The sequence below is a fragment of the Botryllus schlosseri genome, chromosome 5 (assembly GCF_051294905.1).
Source record: "Botryllus schlosseri isolate E-star chromosome 5, Bs_hap1, whole genome shotgun sequence".
Taxonomy (NCBI): domain Eukaryota; kingdom Metazoa; phylum Chordata; class Ascidiacea; order Stolidobranchia; family Styelidae; genus Botryllus; species Botryllus schlosseri.
The window spans coordinates 9033450-9059233 of NC_137240.1; the positions used below are offsets into that span (position 1 = coordinate 9033450).

Sequence of the window (25784 nt, forward strand, 5' to 3'; positions counted from 1 at the left end):
ATCACTGACCACTCACATATAACCGTAAAGTAAAAGTAAACGTACTTGAGTACTCCAATAAAGTACAAGTACGTCATTGAACACTCGTACATAAAACTGTGTAAAATCGTTAGGTACAATTCGACGTACTTATGTATTCCTAAAAGGTAGCAGTACTTATTTACAGACCACCTGTTTACCACCCGATGCAGACGACCACGAAAAAAGGATAGTTTTCTTTTGATTCATACAAACATAATTCACGTACGTACAGATATATAGTGTGCGAACGATTAAATCTTGCACTTACCCGTTGCTACGTCGCGACATCATGGCTTCAGACGTGTTCAGCTCCGGATGCCGTAAAATAGTATAACATCTCGGCCCGAACAGACAAAGCAGTACCGTAATCGCGCTAATGCTCAACGCGCAGGACAGGGTTGTGAGCTTGATTATAAAAGAGCCAATTATGTCGGAATTGTTGCTTCGAAACGCATCGTCTCACTAACCTGTCTTTCGACGCGATTTTTATCGACTTGGGTGAAAAACAAGGCCTGGAACGCTATCCACGTGACGCACGTCGTGTACATTGTGAATCCTGTTCGAAAACGATGATGTAAATGATGAAATTTCGTCGAAATTAGGCTCTGGTAATGTTGTGTATTTAACCCGTATCGTGTTATGAGTATATATAGGGACCTGAAATTAACAAAATATCCTATCTTTCTTACAAGAGCACCGCGGAAACGGAGCTTAGTCATAAATCTTACCTGCGTCAGCAGGCATGTTTACAGTCGATATGATAAGTATGATACGGCGAGGGTGTGTTACGATCTGCTAAAAAATGGCTGAGGCAAAACCAACCTAGGTTATTCCCGAACCGCATGCTGACACTCGGTATTCGTGTGGTGCGGGATTAGGTGTTGTGTTTGCCTCGTTAAATTACCATCACATCAAAAATTCACCTCTTTCCGAACGATGCACGCGGGATAGGAATATTTCATCAATCATGCATTTATAATCGAGATAAACGGCCAGCATATTCTGATTATTTATATGTAGCTCGTATCTGACTGTAGGAGAGGCTGACGACCTCAAATAGCCATGCATGGATGGTAAATATTCCATAGGGACCGATATGTATCAGTCATTCAATTATATTGTATATATCAGTCATGCAGTCAATTACATTCATGGAAACCAACATGCGCGATTATGAATGCAACACGTGGAATATAATCAACAGATATCAACACCCCATTTCCTTCTGCATAGATTTGTAGATAGTGGAGTTAATTTTTTGATATCCAATTTTCTCAGTGATTCATGCATGCGCTGTTGAAATTGTATTATCGCGTAACCGCCATTTGTGACATATTCAATTCTGATATTTGGTCGTTCTTTCATATGACCTCTTTTCGTGTCATACACCAGCGCCTCCCAACCATTGTGTCGCGAAGCATTTCTAAATTTGGTCGTTCCTTATCGAATGTGTCATGGACGGCTGCTTTTTGTTGTTGTGGAATGCTAGGAATCTTCTCATTGATATGACAGCAGTTTTATAGGTATAAATAAAAGTTCGTACATGTGGCGGTTGGTCAAAAATAGGTGTACCTCAATTAAAGGTATTCCTGGATATTTTACGTGTAGGAAAATCAACCCAATCAAGCTTAGACTTGATCTTGATGCAGTATGCAAACTCACCTTCCGCATTCACAGTAAATTGTATAAATTGTGGTTTTTCCCATTAATTTGTTTTTCATTCGTTTGGTCGTGTTTTATTATTGATCGCCCAAGAGAACTTGCATTAAAAGTGTGTCGCAAACGGAAAAAGGTTTGGAAGCACTGTTTTTTTATACGCTGTACAGTGTGCACTCATTCTCATTAACCGTGGTACAAAGGGCCATCAGGGGAAAAGCAACACATCTTTTTAAATACACATCAACAAGCTTGCGCCATCGATTCATTTCACTAAACAACCGTCTAGAACAGGGGTGGGCAACATACGGCCCGCGGACAGTTTTCCGTTTTACATGATAATGTGACCCGCGGCCCTAGTCTGCCGAGATTTCCCACTACTTGCTTACAACGTCAAATTTTAGTGACTGCATAGTGCATGTTATTATATACGTATATGCGCAGCGTGCTAGAGTGAAGCTTACGCGTAATTTCGTCGAAGCGAGAAGACTTGCATTATCGGCATTTGCGATGTACTCAACCCTAATGTCGTTTGTGGTAATCATGGTGTTTGTCGACTACAATGGTCAATTACACCAGGCTGATATTTCTTATTTTTCATTCTGTAACCGCCGACTTGTAGCACGGCACACTTCTAGGATTGTAAGACGAAAACACTGCTTATACCAGGGGTCGCCAACTCAAAACGGGTCGCGGGCCACTTTTCAAATTTCGTAGAGGTCGCGGACCGCATGAATTCATTGTCGAGATTTCTCAGGCCACACAGTTCAACAACGATGCTATCTCGTCACCTACTCAACCCTAACGAATATATGTGTTGGTAAATTAGGGGTACCGGGGTTATCGAACTCCTTGAAATCTTAATTGAGGATTGCACCGTGTGTTGATTGATCAGATAGAAGCAGACATGGCGGCGCCTGTATGACAATGCTATTCTCAAATCCACATTGTCTTCGTCATTAGCGGCGAGAAATGGCTCTGAAGTGACATTACTGTCGTTAAAATGTATTCATTAAATGCGATTTATTCCTTGTATATGTGGAATGTGGATAAATGGGCGAATATCGTATCGATTCAGCAATCCGGCTCGCCAAGTACTCAATTTTCCTATATCCGGCCCGCCGACTCGAGAAGTTGCCCGCCCCTGGTCTAGAATATGGTTATCGTTACTCACCAACAAACATGGTCTCCCGAAATCCGGTAGGCACGTTCCGATTGACAGTCGCTAAGATGGTGCATACGAGAATGATCAAAAACGGGTAGGCGAGACCCACGTAAACGCGTTCGTCGCATATATGCTTGCAAGTACGAAAAGCAGTGAAATCGGTCTCGGCGTAAAACACGTAGACGGTGGGCGGACTGAGTACCATCCACACAGTGAGAATAATGACTTGCACCGACAGAACGCAGATGGTGAGGAATATCAACGGACCCGGTTCGAGATACCCCTTCGTCTGCGAATCAAGAGATCGCTTTACAGCGTGACTACTTAATATGTATTGTTATTATTCAAGTGGTTATGTTCTTAGACTATCTCAATTTCTAACTTTAACAAATTTTAAGCAAAACAACATGCTCTTATGTACTTTGTATTTTCTAGAGTAGAATGTCGTTTTGGGATATGTTTGTATCGTTTTTAGTATAGTTAAATTGTTATACAAACTCCGTGAAAGACCCCCTGTATCATTATGACTGAACATTCAGGCTGTTCAAAAAAAATTCAAATTTTGTTAGCGACCCCATGAAATTGTTAGGTCGTCTGACAAAACGATGCACAACAAATTTGGCTCAATTCCAACCCGTAGAAACGAAGTTATTAGTTACGCTGGGTAAATTTATAATAAATAATGAAAGAATTTGTCACCCTAAATCAGAAGTCTCAAACACGCGGCCGCATGCGGCCCGCCAGAGCAGCTTGTGCGGCCCACGACGACATTTTAGATTTTCAAGTGTTTGACAATATATAAGTTCCAGATATCTACCTTTTTAGGTTTAAAAGTTAAAATCCCTTCTCAAATTGCTCCGAAAGCCTGAAACTATTCATCAAACTTCAACATCACGTCAATCGCGAACGCCATCATGCAGTAGAAGATTCACTATTTCGTCACATTTCCAATTCATGCTGATAAAACCCGACCCTTAGATGATTCGTGACTGAAATTAGTAAGTTGTGACTTGTACGCGAACTTTGGCAAGCCATTGTCAATCTGTTAGTTACAACTTGGGTCCCTACATCCATGTTATTAAGGCCACTTAAAGGTACTGAGTACCGCAGTGGTACGCTCCAACGATGTTCGGCGTTCTGACACTTTTATTACTATGACACATTCATTAATACATTTATATTGTTATTTATATGCCCCCATATTCCAAGGTATTTGACCAAGGACAATCATGAGATTAATAGCCCAATATCAGTAATATACCCGAATCCTGGATTGGGCTACGCTGCTCAACCCTAAATGCTGTGACGTCAGATCAATACCTACTATCAATCTGTTAAATTCAAAATATTCATTGTAGCTGCAAAATAATAACGCGATAGCTTTTATGATGACATCATGCATTTGTCCGCTCGCATGGTGTCTATATCTTACCAATATTATCTATCAAGTACAACGGCAATTCTATTCAAATAGTTATAAATGTGATATTTTTTTCGTGCCAGGTCCAAATTGCTACAAAAGTAAATCACATTTATGCGATGTGCATTGAATGTCAGTCTGTTAGGTCGGCTGCTTTTGAATATGACAATTTCATCCCGTCAAATAAGGCCTACTTGGAAAGACAAAGAATACCCCTGCTGATGCTACGGCCCGCGGCGTCGTCTAAAACTGGAAAATTGGCCCGCGAGCACATTTGAGTTTGAGACATCTGCCCTAAATACTATCTTTTTCCAAATCCAAAAGTTTGCACTACAATAACTTCGCTTCTGCAGGTTGGAATTGAGCCATATTTGTTGTGCATCGTTTCGTCAGACAACCTAACAATTTCATGGGGTAGCCAGCAAAATTTGAAAAAAAATATTTTTTATTATATTTTTATTAAATAAATCCTAAATTTTCGACTATAACAACTTCGCTTCCACTTGTCGGAATTGAGCCAAAATTGGTGTGCACCGTTTTTTTCATGTAACCTACAATTGTTTATCAAGTATGCAGTAAAAATTAATAAATATATATTTTTGAGCAGCCCCACCGAACATATTGTTGAAGATCTTAGACTACTTCCATTTCTACTTGACAATTCTTATGCAAAACTACTTGCTTTTATGCACAGCGTGTTTGTAAAGTAGAAAGTAGTTTGGGTATAGGCTTGCATGACCTTCATGAGTGACAACTTGGCGAAATGTCGCCTGAATCCCCTGAACGGTGAACATATATTCGAAAATTGCACCTTTTGGTAGTGCATAAGTTGTTTTGTGTTGTTCGTGGTGATGATGCATCTTGCGATTCCGAATGCAGCCACCTCCGATTACCTGATAAAAGTATGCGATACCACGACCAAATCCACATCTTGAAATTACTTACTCGCGTACTCTTCATACCTTGATTTCGTACTTCCGCTTGAAGTACTTTTCAAACGTCTTGGAAATCACTACTTCTACTTGTAATCAGATGTGGTGAGTAATGAAATACTTCTACTTTTTCAAAGTACCCATGTAGGTTCTGCATACAGACACCACGCACACTGGTGGTTACCATTTAAGTTTACTTCTACTTCTAGTAAACAGTTTCCTGAGGCTTGAAACATAATACATTTACGGTGCTCCTTCTACCGATACTTGAGAATGCCTATGTTGACTACTTCGACCAACCGTGCCTATAGAACTCACCCGAGTTGACAGTATTCCCTTGGACTGGAAAATGAACACGACGCGAAAAGTCTTCATCAATAATCCCGCGTATATGATAGCCGGCCCCAGCGCTAATATAGCACGCGAGAGCCCGCAAGACAACGCGGTCGGGTGAGCGGTGACAGCGAAGCAGTTCAGCAGCGTGAGAAATACGCCGGCAAGTACGAAAAAGCAAAGTTCCTGAAGCAAGCATAGGTTGTCAAAGTATAGGCAATGACTCAACGTTACTCAACTAGAGGTAGTAGTATAAAGCAGGGGTGTCAAATTCAACTTGCGTCGCGGGCCGGATGCAAACCTTCGGATCGCTCGCGGGCGCACAAGTCAAATGATTCCTCAATATTACCTCAACAACCATGCCCTTTTTTTTTCATTTGAATACTTTAATATCAAGCCTACGCAATAGTATATTACATTGTGTTACGGGTCATAGGGGTTCTGACTACACCGACATTCGCGAGCAATGGAATTGGCAATAATTCCATGACGCGGTTCAATACAGTTATAAACGGCTAAAACAGTGGCTCCGACGATGCTCCCTTTGTTTTAGACGTATACTGGCGTCAGCCCTGCGTGTGCGTTCACTGCGTTGTGAGGAATACAACACAGCTGTCGGGTGGTAGTAATGTGGCCTATGAACATACATTTACTGTCGTGTGGAATTATTTAATGGAAGTATTTCTTACTAAAAACCTCAACGTTTGCTAGAAACGTGGTCGATAATGTACGCAGTTTTCAAACTAGTCAGAATTGCTTCGAAGGCCGGATGAAACCGTCTGGTTGGCCGTGTGTTTGACATCCGTGCAGTAAAGCAACAATATATTTACTCAAGCACAAGTGTTTGAAGAGATTCTTTGAGGTACCGAACTTCAATACACAATTGAAGAATACATTCATATTTCAAATCCGAATATTTTCGGCTGTCACTCGTTCGGGGCAATCGTAAGCAACTGGTTGTTAGTCTCTACTATAGTTGCTGACGAATGCCCCTGACCACAGTCCGTCGAAAATATTCTGGTGTATTTTAATATGAATTTATATCACAGTAAAAGTAGATTCAGTACACAAGCTATTTCCTAGACATCTCAAAATTATACTTCAAGTACAAATAGAAGTAGAAATTTCAACGCAAGTAAAAACGTAAGTATTCTATGGCCTAGTTTTGCTTACATAACTGAAAACTGTTGATTAGAAGTGTAAGTACGTCTAAAAATGCAGCCACAGAAGTAGGTACAGTACAAGCATAGCCAAGAGCTGTACCGAAGTGCTCGCAAGAGAGAGAGAGAGAGAGAGAATCTTTATTCGTCTACATTACATACCAACATCCCACAACAAAAATGTAACACAGTGAGATGCGACATGCAAAGAAGACGGGAGGCTCGATATGACAGAGTCTTCAGAGCCGAGCCACCCAAGACAGCAGCAATTTTTACAGTTGATAACAAATAAAATATAAGGCATGAGTACTTCGGTAATGGCCACCTCTGGAATAAGAACATGAATTTGCATTGAGTGTATCATTAGACAAGGACAGTGGGACTTTGCTAATGTGTGCATGTGCACTCGAGGTGATGAAGTATTTCATTGCTGCATACTTAACTAGGATCCTTTGGCTCGCACACACACACACACACACAGACACAGTACGGCATAACACCTTTTCGAAATTCTTACCCGGCCACTTGCTCTCACGATAGCCGAATCTCTGTGCTTCCAGTACATCCCGGTCACGATGGCAGTGCACACCAAACCGAAGATGCCAAATGTCAGACAGGCGATTGTGTATCCGGAGCTGTACGTCATTTCGCTGGAAATTATACGGGCTCATATTAAAAGTCATATGGGGAGAGGTGGATGGCACGCAGTGTATATGTAAACATCCAGTAGATATGTATTTTTCATGATCTTATTATTACATCGCAATCTAGGTCGCGTCCTCATTACAGCAGTCATGCATGTGCAACTGTACATGCTCAGTAAACGTAATAATAAAGTTTATTCTGTGTATAAGGTGGTTTCACGTTTCACACCATATAGATGGTGGAATGGTGATATACCCTCGAATATGGTGGAAATCCTTTTCACCCTCACTTTTCACCCCCCTAGTTGCCCCATATCGTCGCGATATGCCATACTGGAGAATACAGTTATTTAACACACAAATATACTATTCAGCGCATTTGGATCAGAGTCGTTCTTTTTCGACACGTGATAAAATGTATCTTACGCCAAGCACGCAGTATAAACGAACTTGTAGTGAATTTTCCACATACAGGGCTATTTCCTAGGGTGTCTGACGTCAACATGGCTCCATGTGGTGGGAACATAATATATGACGATGTAAACCTGCAGGGTAAACTCACTTTATAGGAATGGGCGTGCATCCGGTACCGTTTGCGTTGGGCATGTCGTGTGGACCGCATTGCACGCATTTGTCCCCTGCGGCGTATTCGCGAATCGTGCATTTTTGGCACACCCAACAGCACGTCTAAAGAAACGTTAGCATATATAGTTGTATTAATGTATACATATTTGTGATATATCAAAATATCACGATTTACTGTACGGGAATAATTAACATTCGTGTCAGCGTATAGAGCGCTTATTCATGGTCAACGCGTCTTCGCTCTTCGTTCGTTTTATTGGCGTGGATGCAGGGCTAAAGCGTACTGGAACGTTTTCAGAAATTGAAATAACCTAGCGTCCACCAAAACTCACAGTACTTTGTCACTTTACCACAGCACCGCAAGCAATGATGAGGGATTCCATATACCCATCGCTAGCCACTAATAACTATTACATATTTACGGGGATTATATGGTACGACCCTTCGCTATTGGGTTTCCAAGTCCGTTGTCCGTAAATGTTGGTATTGCATCGGTCAGACAGGCAGTAAGGCGCCTATTTTCAACTTTCAAGGAGCACCCTTGTCCACCAAAATCTCAATAAACCTACACATAACATGAGATTGTTACGTAAGAAGGCATGTATATTTCATGAACGACTGGAACGTATGTTGTAATAATACGATAACTGGGAGTTGGTTGTTAAACTATTTCTTTATTATGCAGACACTCAATAGGCTATATATCTGTTACTCTTTGTGCATGATAGCACCGCTAATAGTAATAGCCCACGAACTATAGCACTAACATATCAATGGGTTACTGTAACCTCACCTCTGCTGATACAACTTTGGCTTCTCCCGGATTACACTCGTCCGTACACACCGAATTCAAGAGCATCACTTTTTCCGGCATGTCGCTCGTTAAATTTACTCCTGAAAATTGCAACAGATGTTGACAACACAATATTATATAACACGATCGGATAGTTGGTATATTTGTAGCAGAATCTTACTATCAATGTCGTCGTACGTTCCAACAGTGTACCATCCGTCCAGTAGAGTATGTGGGAGTACTCTCTTCTTATCGAAAGCCATGATATTATACAGTGGGGGTCCGTCTTGGTTTTCGTCGAATTTGAATATTCTTCGTTCCGATGCTGAAAACAAATATAACGTGGCTTGAAATATCGATACCCGCCTGTAGCCAGTAAAACTATACAGCGATGACGCAATCGGGTGGAAAAAAGTATAAACTGTATTACAGTGTGGACTATTGCAGACGGATACTAGAATTTTTGGTCTATGCAGATAACACATTCCTTCCGATGAAGCCGATATTTACTATCGATATCAACATCTGACTTAAGAGAACTTCTTCTTACGACTGTTAATCTACAAATATATTTTGAATTCTCTACTAGATGCTGATTGCTGATGACTACTCCTGACAAGTGTCCGTCGAAAACATTCGGGTATATTGCAATATGAATACAGTATTCAATTGCATATTAAATTTCTGCACATCGAACAGACTCTCTTAATTAGGCGCACAAATTTGTAAAGTATACCCCAGTAACCCCACATAAACTTTATTTAATTAACATAAAGCACTCCTTGAGTAAAAATACTAGTACCTCCAGCCCAACAGGCGCACTTGTAGTTCAGTGAATACAAACGTGAAGCATTTCCACCAATACTCCTATCCTCATACAACAATCCAAGAATCTCACTACTACCCTTAAATGGGGATAATGATAGAAGGAATTACGTCACTGGACAGGCAGGTAGATATTGAACGAAGTTGATAGATACCGACATGTCCACGGGGACAGATATCGGTCGGAATTTAATGATATTTAACCGGTTTTAAAAAAAGCAATACCATCGCAAACTGAAAATAATCACGGATGAATACGGTGTAGCTGGAACCAGAACGTGTCATTTTAGAGTCATTCGAATTGGCTGCTCAAGGGAATTACAGTAGGCCATCCCGACAGACAGGATTGGGAGAAACTATTGCGCTTGGTCAAAACATGAAGATATTGATTGTATCAAGGGTGTGCTTCTCCGAGTTCTTCCACGATCGCAGCAACACGATGTATAATGTATATACGGGGTTTAGACTTCCGTGCTCCGTACTGAAACTTAGTCGGAGTATGCCGAAGTAGGTGATGCATACTTTCGGTACTTATTCGAGTAGTTATGCTTTTGCGATACCTCCACTTCACAATTTTGCCGGCAACTTTTTATGTTATGAATTGTTGCAAGTAGAAATAGGATAAGATGTCCATTGGTGAAATTGTCATAACACCTCATCTACTTGTGGTATGCATATGCACAAGGTGAATATGCCGCAAAAACATCAAGGACAAAAATATACCAAGTCCCATACTATCCTCTAACAACCTCTGGTTATTGGGCCGGGCTGGACTATAGCCATATCATGTGATTCCATAACTTTCAATGTGATATTTAAAGAAAAAAGAGCGCTTGCTGGCCTGTCTGGTAATGAATGAATCGCTGCGTCTGGTAGTAAATAGATATGAATTGGATTGGAATTGGAAACGGCTGAATTATATGCATCAAACGTCCGTGTTTTGTGATTGAATCAAACTCACTTCGATGTAACACACTCCAATAAGGAATTATTTGAAAATGAAATATGAATAGCTGGATGCAGAAAGCAATATAGTTATACTTTGCAAAAAACATACAACGTACTTAAAAATTTCACGTCCTTCACATGCTGAAAGAGCGCTTTGGCTACCTCCTCCGTGCCGGCTTTCCGCGCCATTTCGTCGCACAAGCCGCGCGCAGACTGGCAGGTGTTGCGATGGTACGCGTCTAGGGCGTGTACGAATACGGTCATGGATTCGTCCAACGCCTGGAAGAACACACATAAACAACGATCCGGATCCGTTTGAGTAACATACCAATTACACCCAGATGTGGTCACTGGTTAGTAACGAAGTAATTCTACTTTTTGGGAGTAGTGAAGTTAGTTTTTCTAACTTGCACTATATGCTCAATGGGTTATAGTTTTTGACTACTTCCACTTATACTTAACAGCTTTTTAAGTAAAACCATTACCTTTTTACGGTTCGGATTCCGTAAAGTAGAAAGTGTTTGGCGATATGTTTGCATCCAGCGTATTAGTTAAATTGTCGTAACAACCAGTCGAAATAGCCCCTGTATGTCGTTAAATGAAGGAAGTGAATATATATTCCTAAAACTGCACCCATTTGTACTGCCATTAGTCATTTTATTCCACGAATATGCACCCTAGCATTTCGAATGTATAGCCAGTTAGCCACCTTCGATCCATATATTCATTTCCTATTTCTACTTATGTGGTTTTCACATGTCTTTGGATTTGCTACTTCCACTTGTAATTGAGTATAATTTTACGGCGTAGCATCTACTTCTACTGGAGTAGCGACGCTGGGTACATCGACCACTTATGATAATTCTCAGGAATACCATGGTAGCAAACGTTACAATGTTTCGGTGTGATCTGCTTCGGAATTATAGTGTGAAAAACATATCACGCAAGCTGTAAGTATATGGAGTAGTAGGATGTCTGGACGTAGCACCCAGTCTAATATGCGAAATCCAAGCCATTATGCCCGTTACTCGTAACGTAAGTTAACCCAGAAAGGTAGCGAATGTCGCTGTAAAATGTAAGGAAACCGCTTGCGAATATTCTGCCATATCTTGCGTATTACATTCTCAATAAAATTCATGCCGGGATCGCCATATATTATTGATAAGTTTATTACTTGCGGACTACGGTGCCTGTTTACAGTGTCGCTGCGGGTCTTGATGTCACACAATAATACCTTACGTTAGATTAGCAGCGATAAGAGTTAGGGACGGGGTATATGCTTATTTGGGTGTGTTGTAGGCGTTGTCCAACATGTACACTCGCCCTTCTAAAGTTTAGAATCTCTAGTCTCTACGTATCGCTACGTATATCTGCAATCTGCATCTGACTCATACATATATCTTGTAGATTAAATTATTGGCTAGTAAACCATGAATCACACCGCTAATGTTGGTTCAACAGCAATCACACATATAATGTAAATACACAACGTTAAGCGATGTTGATATATACGGCCACAGCAAGATGCTGTCATTTTAATATTTCAATGCAATGCGAGAATAACCAGTGCCATATTTGTGTAAATTGATCTCCAATGCATAATTATGAATGAAAACATAATGCATATTTTATATAGACATGGCAAGCAATATCGTTGTTCATAATTATAGCGAATCCGTTGAGATCCAAAACCATAAATATTAATAGCAATGATAATTGCTCAAATGTGTGGTCAGAGGTTAAGGCTTCTGCCATCAACTGACGATCAGTATACGTACATTTCGCGAGGCTTTGTAGTCAGGGATGTGTTCATCTTCGTCACACACTCGCATTCCGGGCTCTGGAATACATAAATATATGATACAGGTATGCATTCTGAATACGCGACGCGTTAACAATTACTATTTTGTACAGTACATGTACGGTACTCATGTACGGCACACTCCCGTCGGGCGCCACAACGCACAAGTTTCGGATGTCTGCATAATTCAAATTAGCGATGAGGTTGTCCTCATATATTATGCATGGTTGGGTATCTCTGACGGATTAAAGTATTTACGCGCTCGGCAAATAGCGTCACAATCAGTCCGTGCGCTCCCGTACAATACGCTGAGGCCGCTAAAATCTAACTTACTGATACAAGATCACGTTTGGTATTAAGTAATGATAGTTTCAGTGATTGGGATATAAAACATGGCGGCCAATATAGATCGTAGAGTCAACGAATCTAAAGCCATGCGACCTCCTTACACGGAAATCAAGTCCCAATAATATATGAATTGGTATTTTACCGAACACATTCTTGATAAGCTATTGCGATGTTTGCGCACAAAGTATTTAACTGGCGAGTGGCGATACCATGGAAGAAACGTCACTGAAGCCCGATTGTTGTCAGTTGACAAAAGGGCGCTGGCCTATCGCTGAGAAAATGATTCTTTCCTCATGAAAAACATCGGGGTTCGATTTGTGTACTGCTAGGCACGGTGCCATAGTTTTACATCGAAACTGACTTTTTACCATGTAAAACGGGGTCAAATAACCGATACCACACCTCGTTTAGGCATCGAATCAGCCGCGACTATGATTAAGGAGCAATTTGTCGGCTACCGCCAGCGTAAACGAAACCGCATTAGGCTAATCAGAAGTCATTTTACGATTGAGCCGTCATTAACTTTCTTACTAAAACTGCGAAGTGGATTACAGTAATTGGAAAGTATGCTCGTAAGAAAATTTCATTCAGAACGCGGACTTCACGTAATGAATAGTCGCGATTGAGCGTAGCGGGCACTAGCAACTTCGCAAATCCAAATGTCGATTCCCGATCAGTTCTGGGAAGAGCCAGCGGCCAACAGCTGATACTGTCTGGAATAACAGTAGTGTCGCAATCGCAATACAGATTTCACCACTGACTAAGTGGTAGTAAGTATTGTTTTGAAGATACACCCGATAACAATCCTCTTTCGGATTAGTTGGTAAAGAATTATTCCTACACCGGAAAACATGTGGATTGCTGCATTCTCTTACAGTTAAGCCTAGACAACTACTAATCGATGGGTTTCGGTTTATATATCTCAGCCGGATGCCGGCCCAGCTTAGTGTATTCAGCCGCTTGACGCCTCACCTGCTTGGGTAGTGCAATTTTTCGTGTGCTTGAGATAATCCTGCCACCAAGGGTTGAGACTCGCGTTGTCGCCTTTGTAGTCGCGTATAGTCAAATTTCGCACTCTCTCGTTCAATGCGTCTATGCTCGGGAACTTGAGAGAGAATCCGATAGTCCCTGTGACGAAACAGGCTGTTGCGGTCGCGAGGAAACCCACGACTGGCATAGCATAAATAATTCTTATCACATTTTACCGGCAGCCCCATGAAATTGTTACGTTGTCCAAAGAAACGCTGCTTGGCAAATTTGGCTGAATTCCGACCGGCAGAAGCGAAGTTATTGTGTTCAAAATTTGAGATTTCGAATAATAGTATTTACGCTGGGCAGTTCTTTAGTAAATAATTGAGAATTTCCCACCGTAAAAACTATTTTTCGTCTCCAATAACTCCGCTTCTACCGATCGGAATTCAGCCAAATTTGATATGCAACGTTGTTTTACACAACTTGACAATTTAATGGAGTGGACCGTAAAAGTTGGATAATTTTTTTTTAAATAAATTCAAAGCTTTCTAGCTCTTGTAAGCTTCGCCAAATTGAGCCACATTTCGTGTGCAGCGTTTTTGGCGTATTCAAATGGTATCTGGATTTGCGAATTTTGATGTTTTAATTTTTCGATTATAAAATAATAATTTATTCATCTTAGATACGACGGTCAAATCGATATTATTTGAGTCAGTATATTGATAAAATAATCGGAAGTCGATATAAAACATGTTCAATGCATAAAGTACACATAATGCCGACAAACACACTCATCATTTACTATTGGTATGCGGCAGGACTTCGATTGATCGATGGTTATTACTTATTAGTCGTTCCATGGAAACAATGTGATTGAATATGACAGCCTTATGGGTTGTAAGCGTGTAAATTTATATAATTATGCACACAGCGTCGCTCGTGCGAAGCATTAACCTTGCTGTACATACCGCATACTTGAAGACTTAGCGATGTTTGTATACAATGCAGCGATCTGCCGAAGGGATAATAGCTACGAAAGCCCGGGACTTCTCCACTTTGGTATGCGATAAATCATGCATGCTTTCGTAAGGAAACGATGCTGACAATTCTGGACTCGAAAAGCGTGAATAGAAGTGGGTGCAGTTGCATGTAATCGCTCTGCCTCCCCTCAAAACAAATTGATTTCAAACTTTCTGAAAGTTGCTAACTACGGACGGAAAATCGTGCTACATTCAACTGTTCACGATTATCCATTGCTGCAAATTTGGGCCTGCCGACTTTTAGTGACACTGCTATTTGCAAAGATATTCACTGATAATACAAATACCACCCAAAACATATCTCATTAATAGAGATCATTGACTGTCTAGTTGTAACCTGGAAAACTGCAAAACTTCCGAGATTGACCCGCTACAGCAAAAGGTATAGGGTGTGCATGTGCATTGTGTATTGTGCAATTGTGTACTGTGCAGTAATCTGCCACTCAAATATCCTACGTAACAGCATCAAAGAGACTGGAATGCTTCAATGTGTCATGAACAAGGAACCTTAACATAAGTGGTAAGACTATCATGAATCTAAGCAATGAACCATATAAATTCCAAGGCAGATTTCGCGATCTAAATATCTATGATGGCATTGCAATACGGCAAATCCGAAATAAATTAGACCATATAAAATATATAATATGCCGCACTTAATACAGTGAGCCCACTTGCTTACCATGGAGGGCATCGGCGTAGACGGTATCCTGCGTTGGCAAATTAGCAGACCAACCGTCAGAGGCGATCCAAGATATATTTTTGTAGCGTGACGTGTTGGAGGTGACTTTCAACACTCTCAATGCGACCGAGCTGGTTGCAAACAGGATCACGGCTGTCCACAAAAAAGATTGAGGGGGATGATATTTCGCATAGACATATTTGTGGGATTGCGGTCACGCACAGGTAGAACATAGGGAGGCGATTGAAGTAACATGGTGATAAGTGAAAACCGTCCATTGTGTCAACGCAATGTAAAATCTCAATGGGTGAGAGAATAAGGTTTGTGATCAGTTGACCAACCTTCTATCACAGACAACTAGGGCTGGGCAAAATCGAGTACCTGACTGATTCGATTCTGAATCACGTAATATGCTTCGAGTCGAGTCGAGTAATCGAGTATCACTCATTATGACGTCATAACGGAACGTGATATGTTAAAGTTCAAATATGTACCATTTATGCCACCACAAAGAATAAAATGCCTGTTATCCATCATATTAAAGATACTTTGGTATTTTTTCGACCATACCGATTTTATTGGACTTGGGACAATGTTGTGCGACGATCATGACTTCGAAAATGTGCTAGTTCCAGTAACGTTCGTAGCTTTGTACTATATGTTTCGTATGCTACGATACGGCCAATCAAGGTTTCAAGGCTTCAACAGTGAAATTACTGTCAAAACTATTATTCTCGTTGCAAAATTAACTTCCAGTGCCGAGGAGCGTAAAATTTCAACACTCGAAAAAATCGTCTTTTACTACTCGACTCGAATCATTACAATTAATACTCGATTCAGATTCGAGTACTCGAATCATTGTGCCCAGCCCTACAGACAACCGATGTGAAAACCAGATGTTGGCCTATATGCAGTAATTAGAATAATTGTCGAAACTTAACATGATATGAGGCTAACTTACGATTAACACAGAACAATACCGACATAGGGCGAAATTTACTCATAGAACCCATACGAAATCACGTCGTATTCCCAATTACCTGGCTGAAGGCATGCGATCATGTACAACTGCCGTTGCTTAAATTTTAAAATGGATACAGACCAAGGACGGGCAACGGGTCGTATGTGGATAAATGAAAGCAATTGAGACACAATCATCACAACTGAGAGCATAGTAAGAGCAACAATTGAACGCGGGCCGAATATTGTCTTACGGCCATAAACATTGACTAAGTGACGATAATATCAATTCAAATACAGTACCATAGTGTGATATGGCGTGCGTTATGCGTCACTAACGTAGATAGCCAATTTGGGTGCGTTAGAATTCGTTCAAGGTCACTAAACAGTAAACCAGTGATTTGCTTGTGTGTGGTGTTCATGGTGTTTCTCGACTACCGTGGTCATTTACACCAGGCCAATTTTCTTCATTATTATTCCGTAGCTGCCGACTTGTAGCACGGCCCACTTCTAGGCTTTTTATAAGACACCGCTTACGCGGATGAGATGGCAAGAAAGAGCTTGGATAAACCTCCAACACTTAGGTAGGAATTCTGGAGTCGGCCTCGGTCGGACTAGAACCCAAAACCCATCAGTGTTGCAGCTGTGGATTACACCACTACGCTATCTCGCCACACGTTGGACCAGTGTTTCTCAACCAATAAAAACCGGACGAACCAATCCGCTAATCTGCAAGCATTCGGCGAACCCCGACTTTTCGGCTAGTCACAAAATAAAAATCCACCCACTGAGCCACCATCACATTTTCTTATACGTTGTTGTTCTCAAGCCTAAATCTAACGATAGGATTTAGATTCAGGACGGACAACAACATTCAACAATTTCCATATAAGCCTCGTCCAATATCACGGTCCACAAATCCCGTTTCCCCGAGTGTTTTCCGAGAACACTCGCTCGGTATCACGACAACAACATGGCCTCTCACGTAATCACTTCATCCAGATGGAAAAACCCACGAGAATGTCATATCAGGTTTTATCGGGCCGGCCGGAATCCTATATTCGTTTAAACATGCCCCGTTTCCTGATTAAAGAGATCCCATTTCGTAGAAACACAACATCCGCGCTTTTTTCGGAAATCTGACTGTTTCGTGTCGTCACGAGCTGGAGCAAAGCCAAAAAGTAATTGTGAGGGAAACCGCTTTATTCGTGTGAGAGTTTTATCGTTAAGCCGTAAACACGTTATCGCGATGTCAGAATCGTTCCAAATCCGGGGTTTTCACGTGAAGTCGCAGTATCACATTGCAAGGCACATGCATAGTGATCGATTCGAGAGTATATATTTTCAAATATGACTTCCCTCAAGGTTCAATGCCAGAGATGGCCAGAGTAATCTTCGTAGAGTAGAAGTAGAAGCATCGATTCAAAAATTCAGTGGCCCAAGCCTAGATTTGTTTAAAATACTCAAAACTGATAAACAGAAGTAGAAGTATTTTCTGATCATAACCAATTGAGTAAGTATAGTTTTGTAAAAAAAGAGTATAGCTTCACCTAAAAAGCTATCAAGTCGTGTGGTGAGAGTAGTCTCAGAACATAACACATAACCACCCGAGTAAATATTGCAAGCGGTCAAAATCTACTTGAGCACTTCGTTTATGGCCACATCTGTTAAATGGTGAGTTTTTTAAGAATGAGGTTTATACAATATCCACGTTCCTAACCCAGAAAACATAGCCTGAGCATTTGATATGGGACAAATCGGCTTTATCATATCTAAAAGACTATGAATAACAAACGCGATAGTTTGGGCATTCAGGCTGCAAACTAAAAATGTATGGCAATGATGCGTATGACAGACTGCGTCTTACCTTTCGCCCGTTCTTGCTGTAAAAGTATGTCCAAAATCGACACGATTTGTTGATAGTCGTCCGCGCTCTCGGTCTGAGTTATCGGTTGCGACACGGCGATGCAGACGCCTTTACTTTTCATACTTTTGGATAACTCTGTCACGCATTGAATACCGTGAAATTGTTCGAGTGGAGCACTTATTTCGGGCGTGAATAAATAATTGAATAATATGCCAATTCCGAACGCATCTTGCGATGCATTTTGATCGGGGAGGTAGCAGATGTCTACATCGCGGTGTGATGATATCAATATTGACGGTGCAACCAACATGGATTACATTACATACATCGGTCAAATCCGCAAGATATAGCGTACTTTACATTGGCGGGTACCTACCTATGTATGGCTACTGTCGGCAAATTCCACAAATACATTTATCTATGGAGATATAACCATATAAGACAGGATATTTATCTTAGGCCATGAAGTTGGAATCGCGTGCTTTGTAAATTGGAACTTAGTCATCGTTTTCGAGGGGTCGTTACTGATGGCTAAACTCATTATGAAACAGAGTAACGATGTTACCGTATCAGAATAGATACGGGAATTACGTAATAAAGGCATTCGGACAACAGGCAATTGGGCATGACAAGGTACATTATGGCAATATTATTGATAATAATCTTTGGCACGTTGCGATTATGACAAACAAAACATAGCTCTTTGTGTACCGCTATAGAAAACTAAACTTCTACTGGGCGATGATAGAGTGAAGCGTCCATTCAATATATAATGTCGCTCGGATGCGATCACAAAAATGGCGTTAACTGGCAAATTCTCTTCACCTTGAAAACCTTTGATTCCGTACGCTGTATCCGCGTACACAACAGACACGTAGTTCCACCTCATTTTCAGTATGAAATCAGCCATAGCTTCGGCCTGAATGCGAAATAATCTTAACGTGTTTCACTATAAATAGTCAACGCATCATTTCCGTACCTGGACGCTATCGGCGGGCACCGTTCTGAAGAAATACTTGAATCGGGACTTATCACTCAGGTCTGTACTGGTAGCCCAGTAGCTGACCTGAAAATGACATGACGCTTGACTTCTTAGGATATACAGAAGTAAAGTGGTTGAATATGATGTGTATATTTTGTGTGAATATTGCATTGCAGATTTAGCAAATCAAATTTGTGACACACATGATACTAACACGTTAGACGTGATATATCATACCGTTGTTATACATATAGTATAACTATGGTTATAGCTATGTGGCTTGCGCGTAACTTTGAATCCTTACTCCTTCAAAGCATGAATTAATATAATTTAGTGACCATTGCAACACATAATTATAGTAACATATCAGTCACTGGATGCCTGTCGACTAGGGTTGCATTTAAAACAAATGGCTGTTTAAAACGCTTTGTTCAAAACGTTAAAGGCCATTTAAAAAAACTGTGTTGATTTTAAGTTGTAAAATCATGCCATAAGTATGTAAATACTTTCCAAAAAAACATGTTGTATGAGCCTACGGACAACTGCCACCCGATATAGCCGACGTATGCGATGTGGGATGGTTGGATTCCTCAAAATAGTCGGTTCCACAGCTATAGTAAGTATAGATATTTCGTCAAAGGAGCTGTAATTTACCCTATATTTTCACTAGTCAATATCAATCCACGATGACGTCACAATTGAATATTCGTGACGTCACGGCTTTAAAAACATGTTTGTCTTAAATTAATTTTTGTTTTAAATGCAACCCGACTGTCGACCATTCGTTAACACATGCCCGTCACATAAACAACTCATCAAAATCTTTTAAATTTCAGCGCTTGAACACGCGAGTAGACAGCCCACCTGTGATATGTGGTAAATCTCCAGCATACTAGCCAAATCCATTGATACGCCACTACTGGCTCCTCCGACCACGCCTGAAAGGAAGTCGAATGTTGATTTGCAACGTCACTTTACCGTTGCATGTTTTTACTCCTAAGATGTGTTATTATGAAATTAACTAGCCATATGAGCTACTGGCGGTACTATAAGTCACGGAATTGCTTAGCAGAAAACTTTGCAAAGCAACAAAATGCTACGAGCCGCAGACACTTGACATTACCGACGTTACAGAAATGTCAGACAGTACGCTGCATCAACAGTGGCACTTAACATTAATAATAACATAACATTTTAAAACGTCCTGTAAATTTGAATGGCCGCATTAGAACTGTGAGTACATATAGCATATTGAAATATTTAACATTGCTGTTGAAATATGTATTCCCATCATATGCTTGAAACACTATAGTCGTGGTTAACAGAAAATCTGCCTAGGGTTATCTTACTAGCAATATTATATCAAAACACGCGTTCTGTGGGGGTGAAATTATCATGAAAAATTCAGTACGTACCGGCCAATATCCTCTTTTCTTTGTTACAAACTGTCCTTGAACAATTCAGGTCCATAACGTGCGGCATCAAAACATTTTTGAACAGCTAGAGAAAACATGACACAATAATATGAATCATTATGTAGTTATTCAGTTATTAGTCGTGAATCCGACTTCCATTATTAAAATAGAAACATCGATTTTACGTTATACCGGCCCGATTATGATGGTGGTCCACTTGACGAGATTACAAGCTTAACGAAGAGAATAGATAGTTGAACGTATCGTATTTACGATGTTGATGCTTTCGCTTCCGTCACTAGAATCTTTTGGATGTGTTCTACAATTATCTCCTCTTAGAGCGATATAGCTTCATTAGCTTGTCGGGACAGTGCTTTATCTGCAAACGACTTCATCGTTTCCAATAGAATTTTTCGAAGAACTACCATTTGTGTAAATCATGGCGCAGGAAACACAGTCCAGGACAATTTGCTCAATGAATTCAAGCTATAGGACTTTACATACTATTTACTGCGAATCTACCGTAATACAAACCATTCGCATGCTGTGGTTTTCGCTGGAACATGAGTTGATGACAATCGCCCCTAATTTGATCCCGGGTAATATCAACGGGTCCTTGTTGATCTGCAAAAGATACGATGCGGTGTGCATTAGATAATATAGACAGAATTATACACTCGACATTCGGCTATACATCTACAAATCATCGACACGTCATCTAGATACACGATACGATATCCTTTAAAGTAAAGTAAGCTGGGGTGTTTTCACCATGTAAGTAATACCATTGTAGTCGAAATCCAAAATTAACCATTTGTTACGTCATCAATGCATTTTAAAAACGCATGATTCCTAGAGCACTGTCACCTGTCCAGTTTTTGATAACTAACCTACGTAGGTTGGTTATCTATAGTCCGGTGTTCACAGGCAATCTCATTGATTTGTAAGATACAGAAAAAGTCAATTGGACATTATATCCGAATTGTTCAGATACCAATGATACATAACCATAACCATGACTGACACCAAATATTTGCTGGCGCCGCGATATTGGTAAGCCTTATGGGCGTAGCCTACCACAAAAGATGCCTGTGTTAGCACCGTTCATTTTCGCCTAATAGACGATAAGGTCAAACGTTGAGAGAGTCTTGAAATTTGTTTCCCCTCGATACAGAGCAGTTCAGCAATTTCCGCCGGTGCACTCACTCTAATTATACTGGAAATCAGGAATACATGGTCTGCTTGGTATCAATTGAGTCCGGAATTGCTTATATATATATTCACGGGTATTCAATCCACACATATCCGGCATAGACGAGGAGAGGCGAGTAAATTGCAAATTTATCCCGCGACAAAATTAATGTCGCAATGCTCAATATCTATTTCCTGATAAGACAGAGTCAAAAAGTATCTTTGTGACATTGACTGATGCATAGTAGATACTATATTGTATGATTGATGATAGCATCTAATGATTTGAAGAAGCATATTCACCATGGACTGTAAGCTAGCTCGATGAAGCCCCGATCAATTTTGTCACAGGCAATATATCGCTTGAAATCGACATTCGACCGCAGTTGGGTTCACACCTGAGTTTACCGAATTAAAGTTTAAGACTGTACGGTCATTGTCTGAACCAAGGTACAACTGATAAATTGACTGATATCAGTGCAATACATCAGCGCTGCCAGTTCAAATATAATATTTTGCCAACACGTAAATATCGTCCGTTTCGCGTCATGTCTATTACACAGCCGATAAAATTCCGAAACTGTCAAAGTCAGGCTCAATCGCGATCTTGATACGAATCGCTGGTACCCAGAAATATGCGATTGTCGGTATTGCCGACCGCGCGAGGTGACAGGGGTCGCCAACGACCTATAATGGCGCAAGGCGGCTCGTAATCATTTAAAAACAGCAGTTACGTAACAAGGGGTTCCCGCTATTCCAGGGGTGACCAACCTTTTCAGACCAAGGGCCACATTCGATTGACGAACTATTGCGCGGGCCACTAGCCGCGCGAAGCGCGAAAATTTTTCGAAGTTCATAGGTCAATAATATTGTCACTTGACTATATTGCGGGTCTGTTGTATAGGCCTATCGCTGGTCTCAGTTTGCAAGGACTGGACTATTCGGCGCCTGGACAATCGACATATCGATATCGAAAGCTTCGACCAACATGCGTCAATCATTTTGTGCCTAGGTTTCGGTGTCCGGACAATACCGAGAAAACCATTACCGAGAATGCCATTACCGAGAATGGACACCACCGAGAATGGACATTACCGAGAATGGACACCACAGAGAATGGACATTACCGAGAATGGACACCACCGAGAATGGACATTACCGAGAATGCAATATATGCAATGCAGGCATGTTATGCATATGCGCAGGTCGTGTGAGTGCATCACGGCGTTGCCACATTCAGTATCGATGCTCAGGTATAAATTTCTCGACAATGTCAGTCCCAGTAAGCTATATTCTTGACATTGGCCATTCTCGGTAATGTCCATTCTCGGTGGTGTCCATTCTCGGTAATGACCATTCTCGGTAATGTCCATTCTCGGTAATGTCTATTCTCGGTAATGGCATTCTCGGTAATGTCCATTCTCGGTAATGGTTTTCTCGGTATTGGTATAGAACCCTAGGTTTCATAGTCGACGGTCTTTCTGCGAGCGCAAAAGCAAGGTCGCATATGTTGAACGACACTTTGTCACGTAATCGCGAATATAGTTAGACTCAATCTGATGCATTAGGCGTTCTTTCATTTCCACAAAGGGGTAACAATATTAAAAGCAAGAAATCGAGTGACAACATGTTGCGGGAAGCGTGTAGAAAATTTTTACTTTTGATAAATCTATCGCAAATTATTCTGCTTTATAGTAGCGTACGAAGATCTACCAAAATGTGACTGGGTCATGGATCTGCCAATGCGTCGGAACTGATATTTTAGTCATCACATCTCAAGTGTTGCGTTTAAACTAATCAAATTTTTGGTTGGCCTTGCAAGTTCACAATCTGTGCAATCCATTTTTGATAATATTACTAATTGCGGAAATTACCTCGCGGGCCACGGGTTGGCCGGCCCTGCGCTATTCGAACAAATATCGACATGAACTACCAATAATTCCGTTTAAGATTTTTAGTTTACGGCGATTACCCGAAAAATGATCCTTGAACCTTACCCAGACCAGAGATAGACAACTATAAAATTACTAGCGTTGTCAAATTAAATAGCATTAGAATTATAGCTACACAATTACAATTATAATTACTGAATTCTCATAAACTAGGAAATTGAAGTATACAATCCGAATTAGAAAGATATCCAACAAAAATCAAGTTCATTTCATGTGAAATCGAAGTTCGTCCTCATAAGCATGGGAATGAAACATCTCTGCACACCAAGCTTGGCTTGTTTCGCACTATATACAGTTCTTCTGTAGCATTTCAAGCAAAGCAGAAATTACATTAGAATTAAAATTAAAACATAGAAATATTTCACAAATTAGATTAGAATTATAGTACTGGCATTTCGCTCTAATTAGTTAAATAGAATTAGAATTATCTAGTTGTCCAGGTCTAATCGACATAGGCTACCAATAATTCTGTGTGGGATCTTTATATTATACCGCGAAATATATCCTTTAACCCAGAGCATACGGTATGCGTTGCACACTTGCAGGTATTACACCAACTTCAAATATATTGATGCACGCACCTTCTCCAAGAACATGTTCACTTGTTCCGGCATCGTCGCGTGATTGTAGACCCTGTTGCATTTCATATCGCTGCCGTGACTTGTTACGGGGACAAATACCGCGATGAGGATGTCACCGTCTACATACTGCACAACTTCGCCAAGATCAGTCTGCAACAATGTTAAAGTGGTCAGCATTGCTACTCATGTAGAAGTAGAAGTTTTTAATTGCCGCTCAATTTCGAGTAGAAGTAGCAAGTAACAAGAAGTGTAAAAACTACCGCAAGCCGCAGTAGAAAATAAGTAGTTTCGAAAATTGAAATGATTTTTAGCATAGGTAATCGGAAATGACAAATTTCTAACTAATGCAAAACGACTAATTACACGACAAACATATGGAATCTTCGAAATATATTCAGTTTTTCCTAAAACAAGTAGTCGGGACACATTACCATCGAGTAAGTGGTATACAAGCACGCAAAATCTACTTCAGCACTTCGAAAAAGTAGATGCACTTCGTTACTGGCCAGTGACCACCTCTGGCATGTATCACGTATATTGTACAATGTACATTATACATTGTTGTGAGAAAATACCATTGAGAATACAGTAAAGTCGGTCAATTGGATACGATATGCTTATGAAGGCCATTATCGCTTTGTCATAGCGCACGAGTGGCTAAGAATAGAAAAACATGACCAAACCCAACGTCTCGAATATAACGTGAGAACAACGGCGTAAGTACCGGAATCGTCACGGTTCGAATTTAACGTCATAATGTCAGGAACGAGTGTTTTGGCGTGTAGTGCCGACCCGAGTAATTTGTTTACTAACCTGATTTGTAGGCTAATACTTTATAAATATACAATACAGATGTTATAAGATTGTGATTGAACCGAATACTAGAACATGAGGCCGATCCAACAATAGTGTTTCGTGTTTGACAATGATAATATTTCAGTCACGCGCATCAACTGAGGATCAAACTGAATGGCCTACACGAGGTATGAGGACAACATGTCAGATGAACTTACAGGCAGTATGCGCCAAGCCAAAGCGTACTTGTACCTCAAGTCAAATCGCAGTTTCGATCAAATATTCAATAAAAGTATGTGTGCTGGCGGTAAAGCATCCGAATGTCAGTAGCCTATATGCATCATATTTTTAACCCAACAATGATCAATTTGGTTACACAATTACAGCAGAGATCACTACTCCCGTTTGCAATCTACCAATGCGATCGAGCTGGTATCCACCGATATCACACGATTGGAATTACACTACCCTATAAAGGCAGCGGTTCTCCTGTCATGTTACCTACCTCATCATCTTCATCCATGATCCCACTCTTGACAAAGCGCATTAAGAAGAACAGCATAACTAGAAATAATAAAAGGCGTGAATATAACAAACAATTTGTCGACATTTAATGAGTGATATCGCAGCATGTAAAATACAAATGCATTGAAATTTAATACGACCATCGCAACCTTCGCGAACTAAATGCGAAATTGTGGGCGGAAAAGGTGAAA

General features: G+C 40.6%; 3 protein-coding genes across 3 annotated transcripts in view; 2 read left to right on the plus strand and 1 right to left on the minus strand.

Moving 5' to 3' along the window:
• The window catches only part of LOC145438922 (uncharacterized), a 254138-nt gene that overhangs the window by 198475 nt on the left and 29879 nt on the right, over positions 1 to 25784 (plus strand). The gene's annotated exons all lie outside the window — the stretch shown is intronic.
• LOC145438925 (metabotropic glutamate receptor 3-like) overlaps positions 1 to 25784 on the minus strand; it is a 30451-nt gene that overhangs the window by 2609 nt on the left and 2058 nt on the right. Inside the window, exons 2-21 of the mRNA XM_080316318.1 lie at positions 25574 to 25632; positions 24274 to 24423; positions 21084 to 21173; positions 20550 to 20634; positions 19999 to 20072; positions 19132 to 19218; positions 18978 to 19071; positions 18153 to 18287; positions 15326 to 15478; positions 13604 to 13759; positions 12261 to 12322; positions 10599 to 10761; positions 8891 to 9034; positions 8710 to 8810; positions 7894 to 8018; positions 7205 to 7337; positions 5513 to 5713; positions 2852 to 3131; positions 489 to 577; positions 290 to 426 (exon numbers count right to left, since the gene is read on the minus strand). Coding sequence (XP_080172444.1) covers positions 290 to 426; positions 489 to 577; positions 2852 to 3131; positions 5513 to 5713; positions 7205 to 7337; positions 7894 to 8018; positions 8710 to 8810; positions 8891 to 9034; positions 10599 to 10761; positions 12261 to 12322; positions 13604 to 13759; positions 15326 to 15478; positions 18153 to 18287; positions 18978 to 19071; positions 19132 to 19218; positions 19999 to 20072; positions 20550 to 20634; positions 21084 to 21173; positions 24274 to 24423; positions 25574 to 25632 — 2518 coding nt within the window. The remainder of the gene's footprint in view (positions 1 to 289; positions 427 to 488; positions 578 to 2851; positions 3132 to 5512; positions 5714 to 7204; positions 7338 to 7893; positions 8019 to 8709; positions 8811 to 8890; positions 9035 to 10598; positions 10762 to 12260; positions 12323 to 13603; positions 13760 to 15325; positions 15479 to 18152; positions 18288 to 18977; positions 19072 to 19131; positions 19219 to 19998; positions 20073 to 20549; positions 20635 to 21083; positions 21174 to 24273; positions 24424 to 25573; positions 25633 to 25784) is intronic.
• LOC145438927 (ribonucleoside-diphosphate reductase large subunit-like) overlaps positions 8042 to 25784 on the plus strand; it is a 36092-nt gene continuing 18349 nt past the window's right edge. Inside the window, exon 1 of the mRNA XM_080316321.1 lies at positions 8042 to 8052. The gene's annotated coding sequence lies outside the window, so the exon portion shown is untranslated. The remainder of the gene's footprint in view (positions 8053 to 25784) is intronic.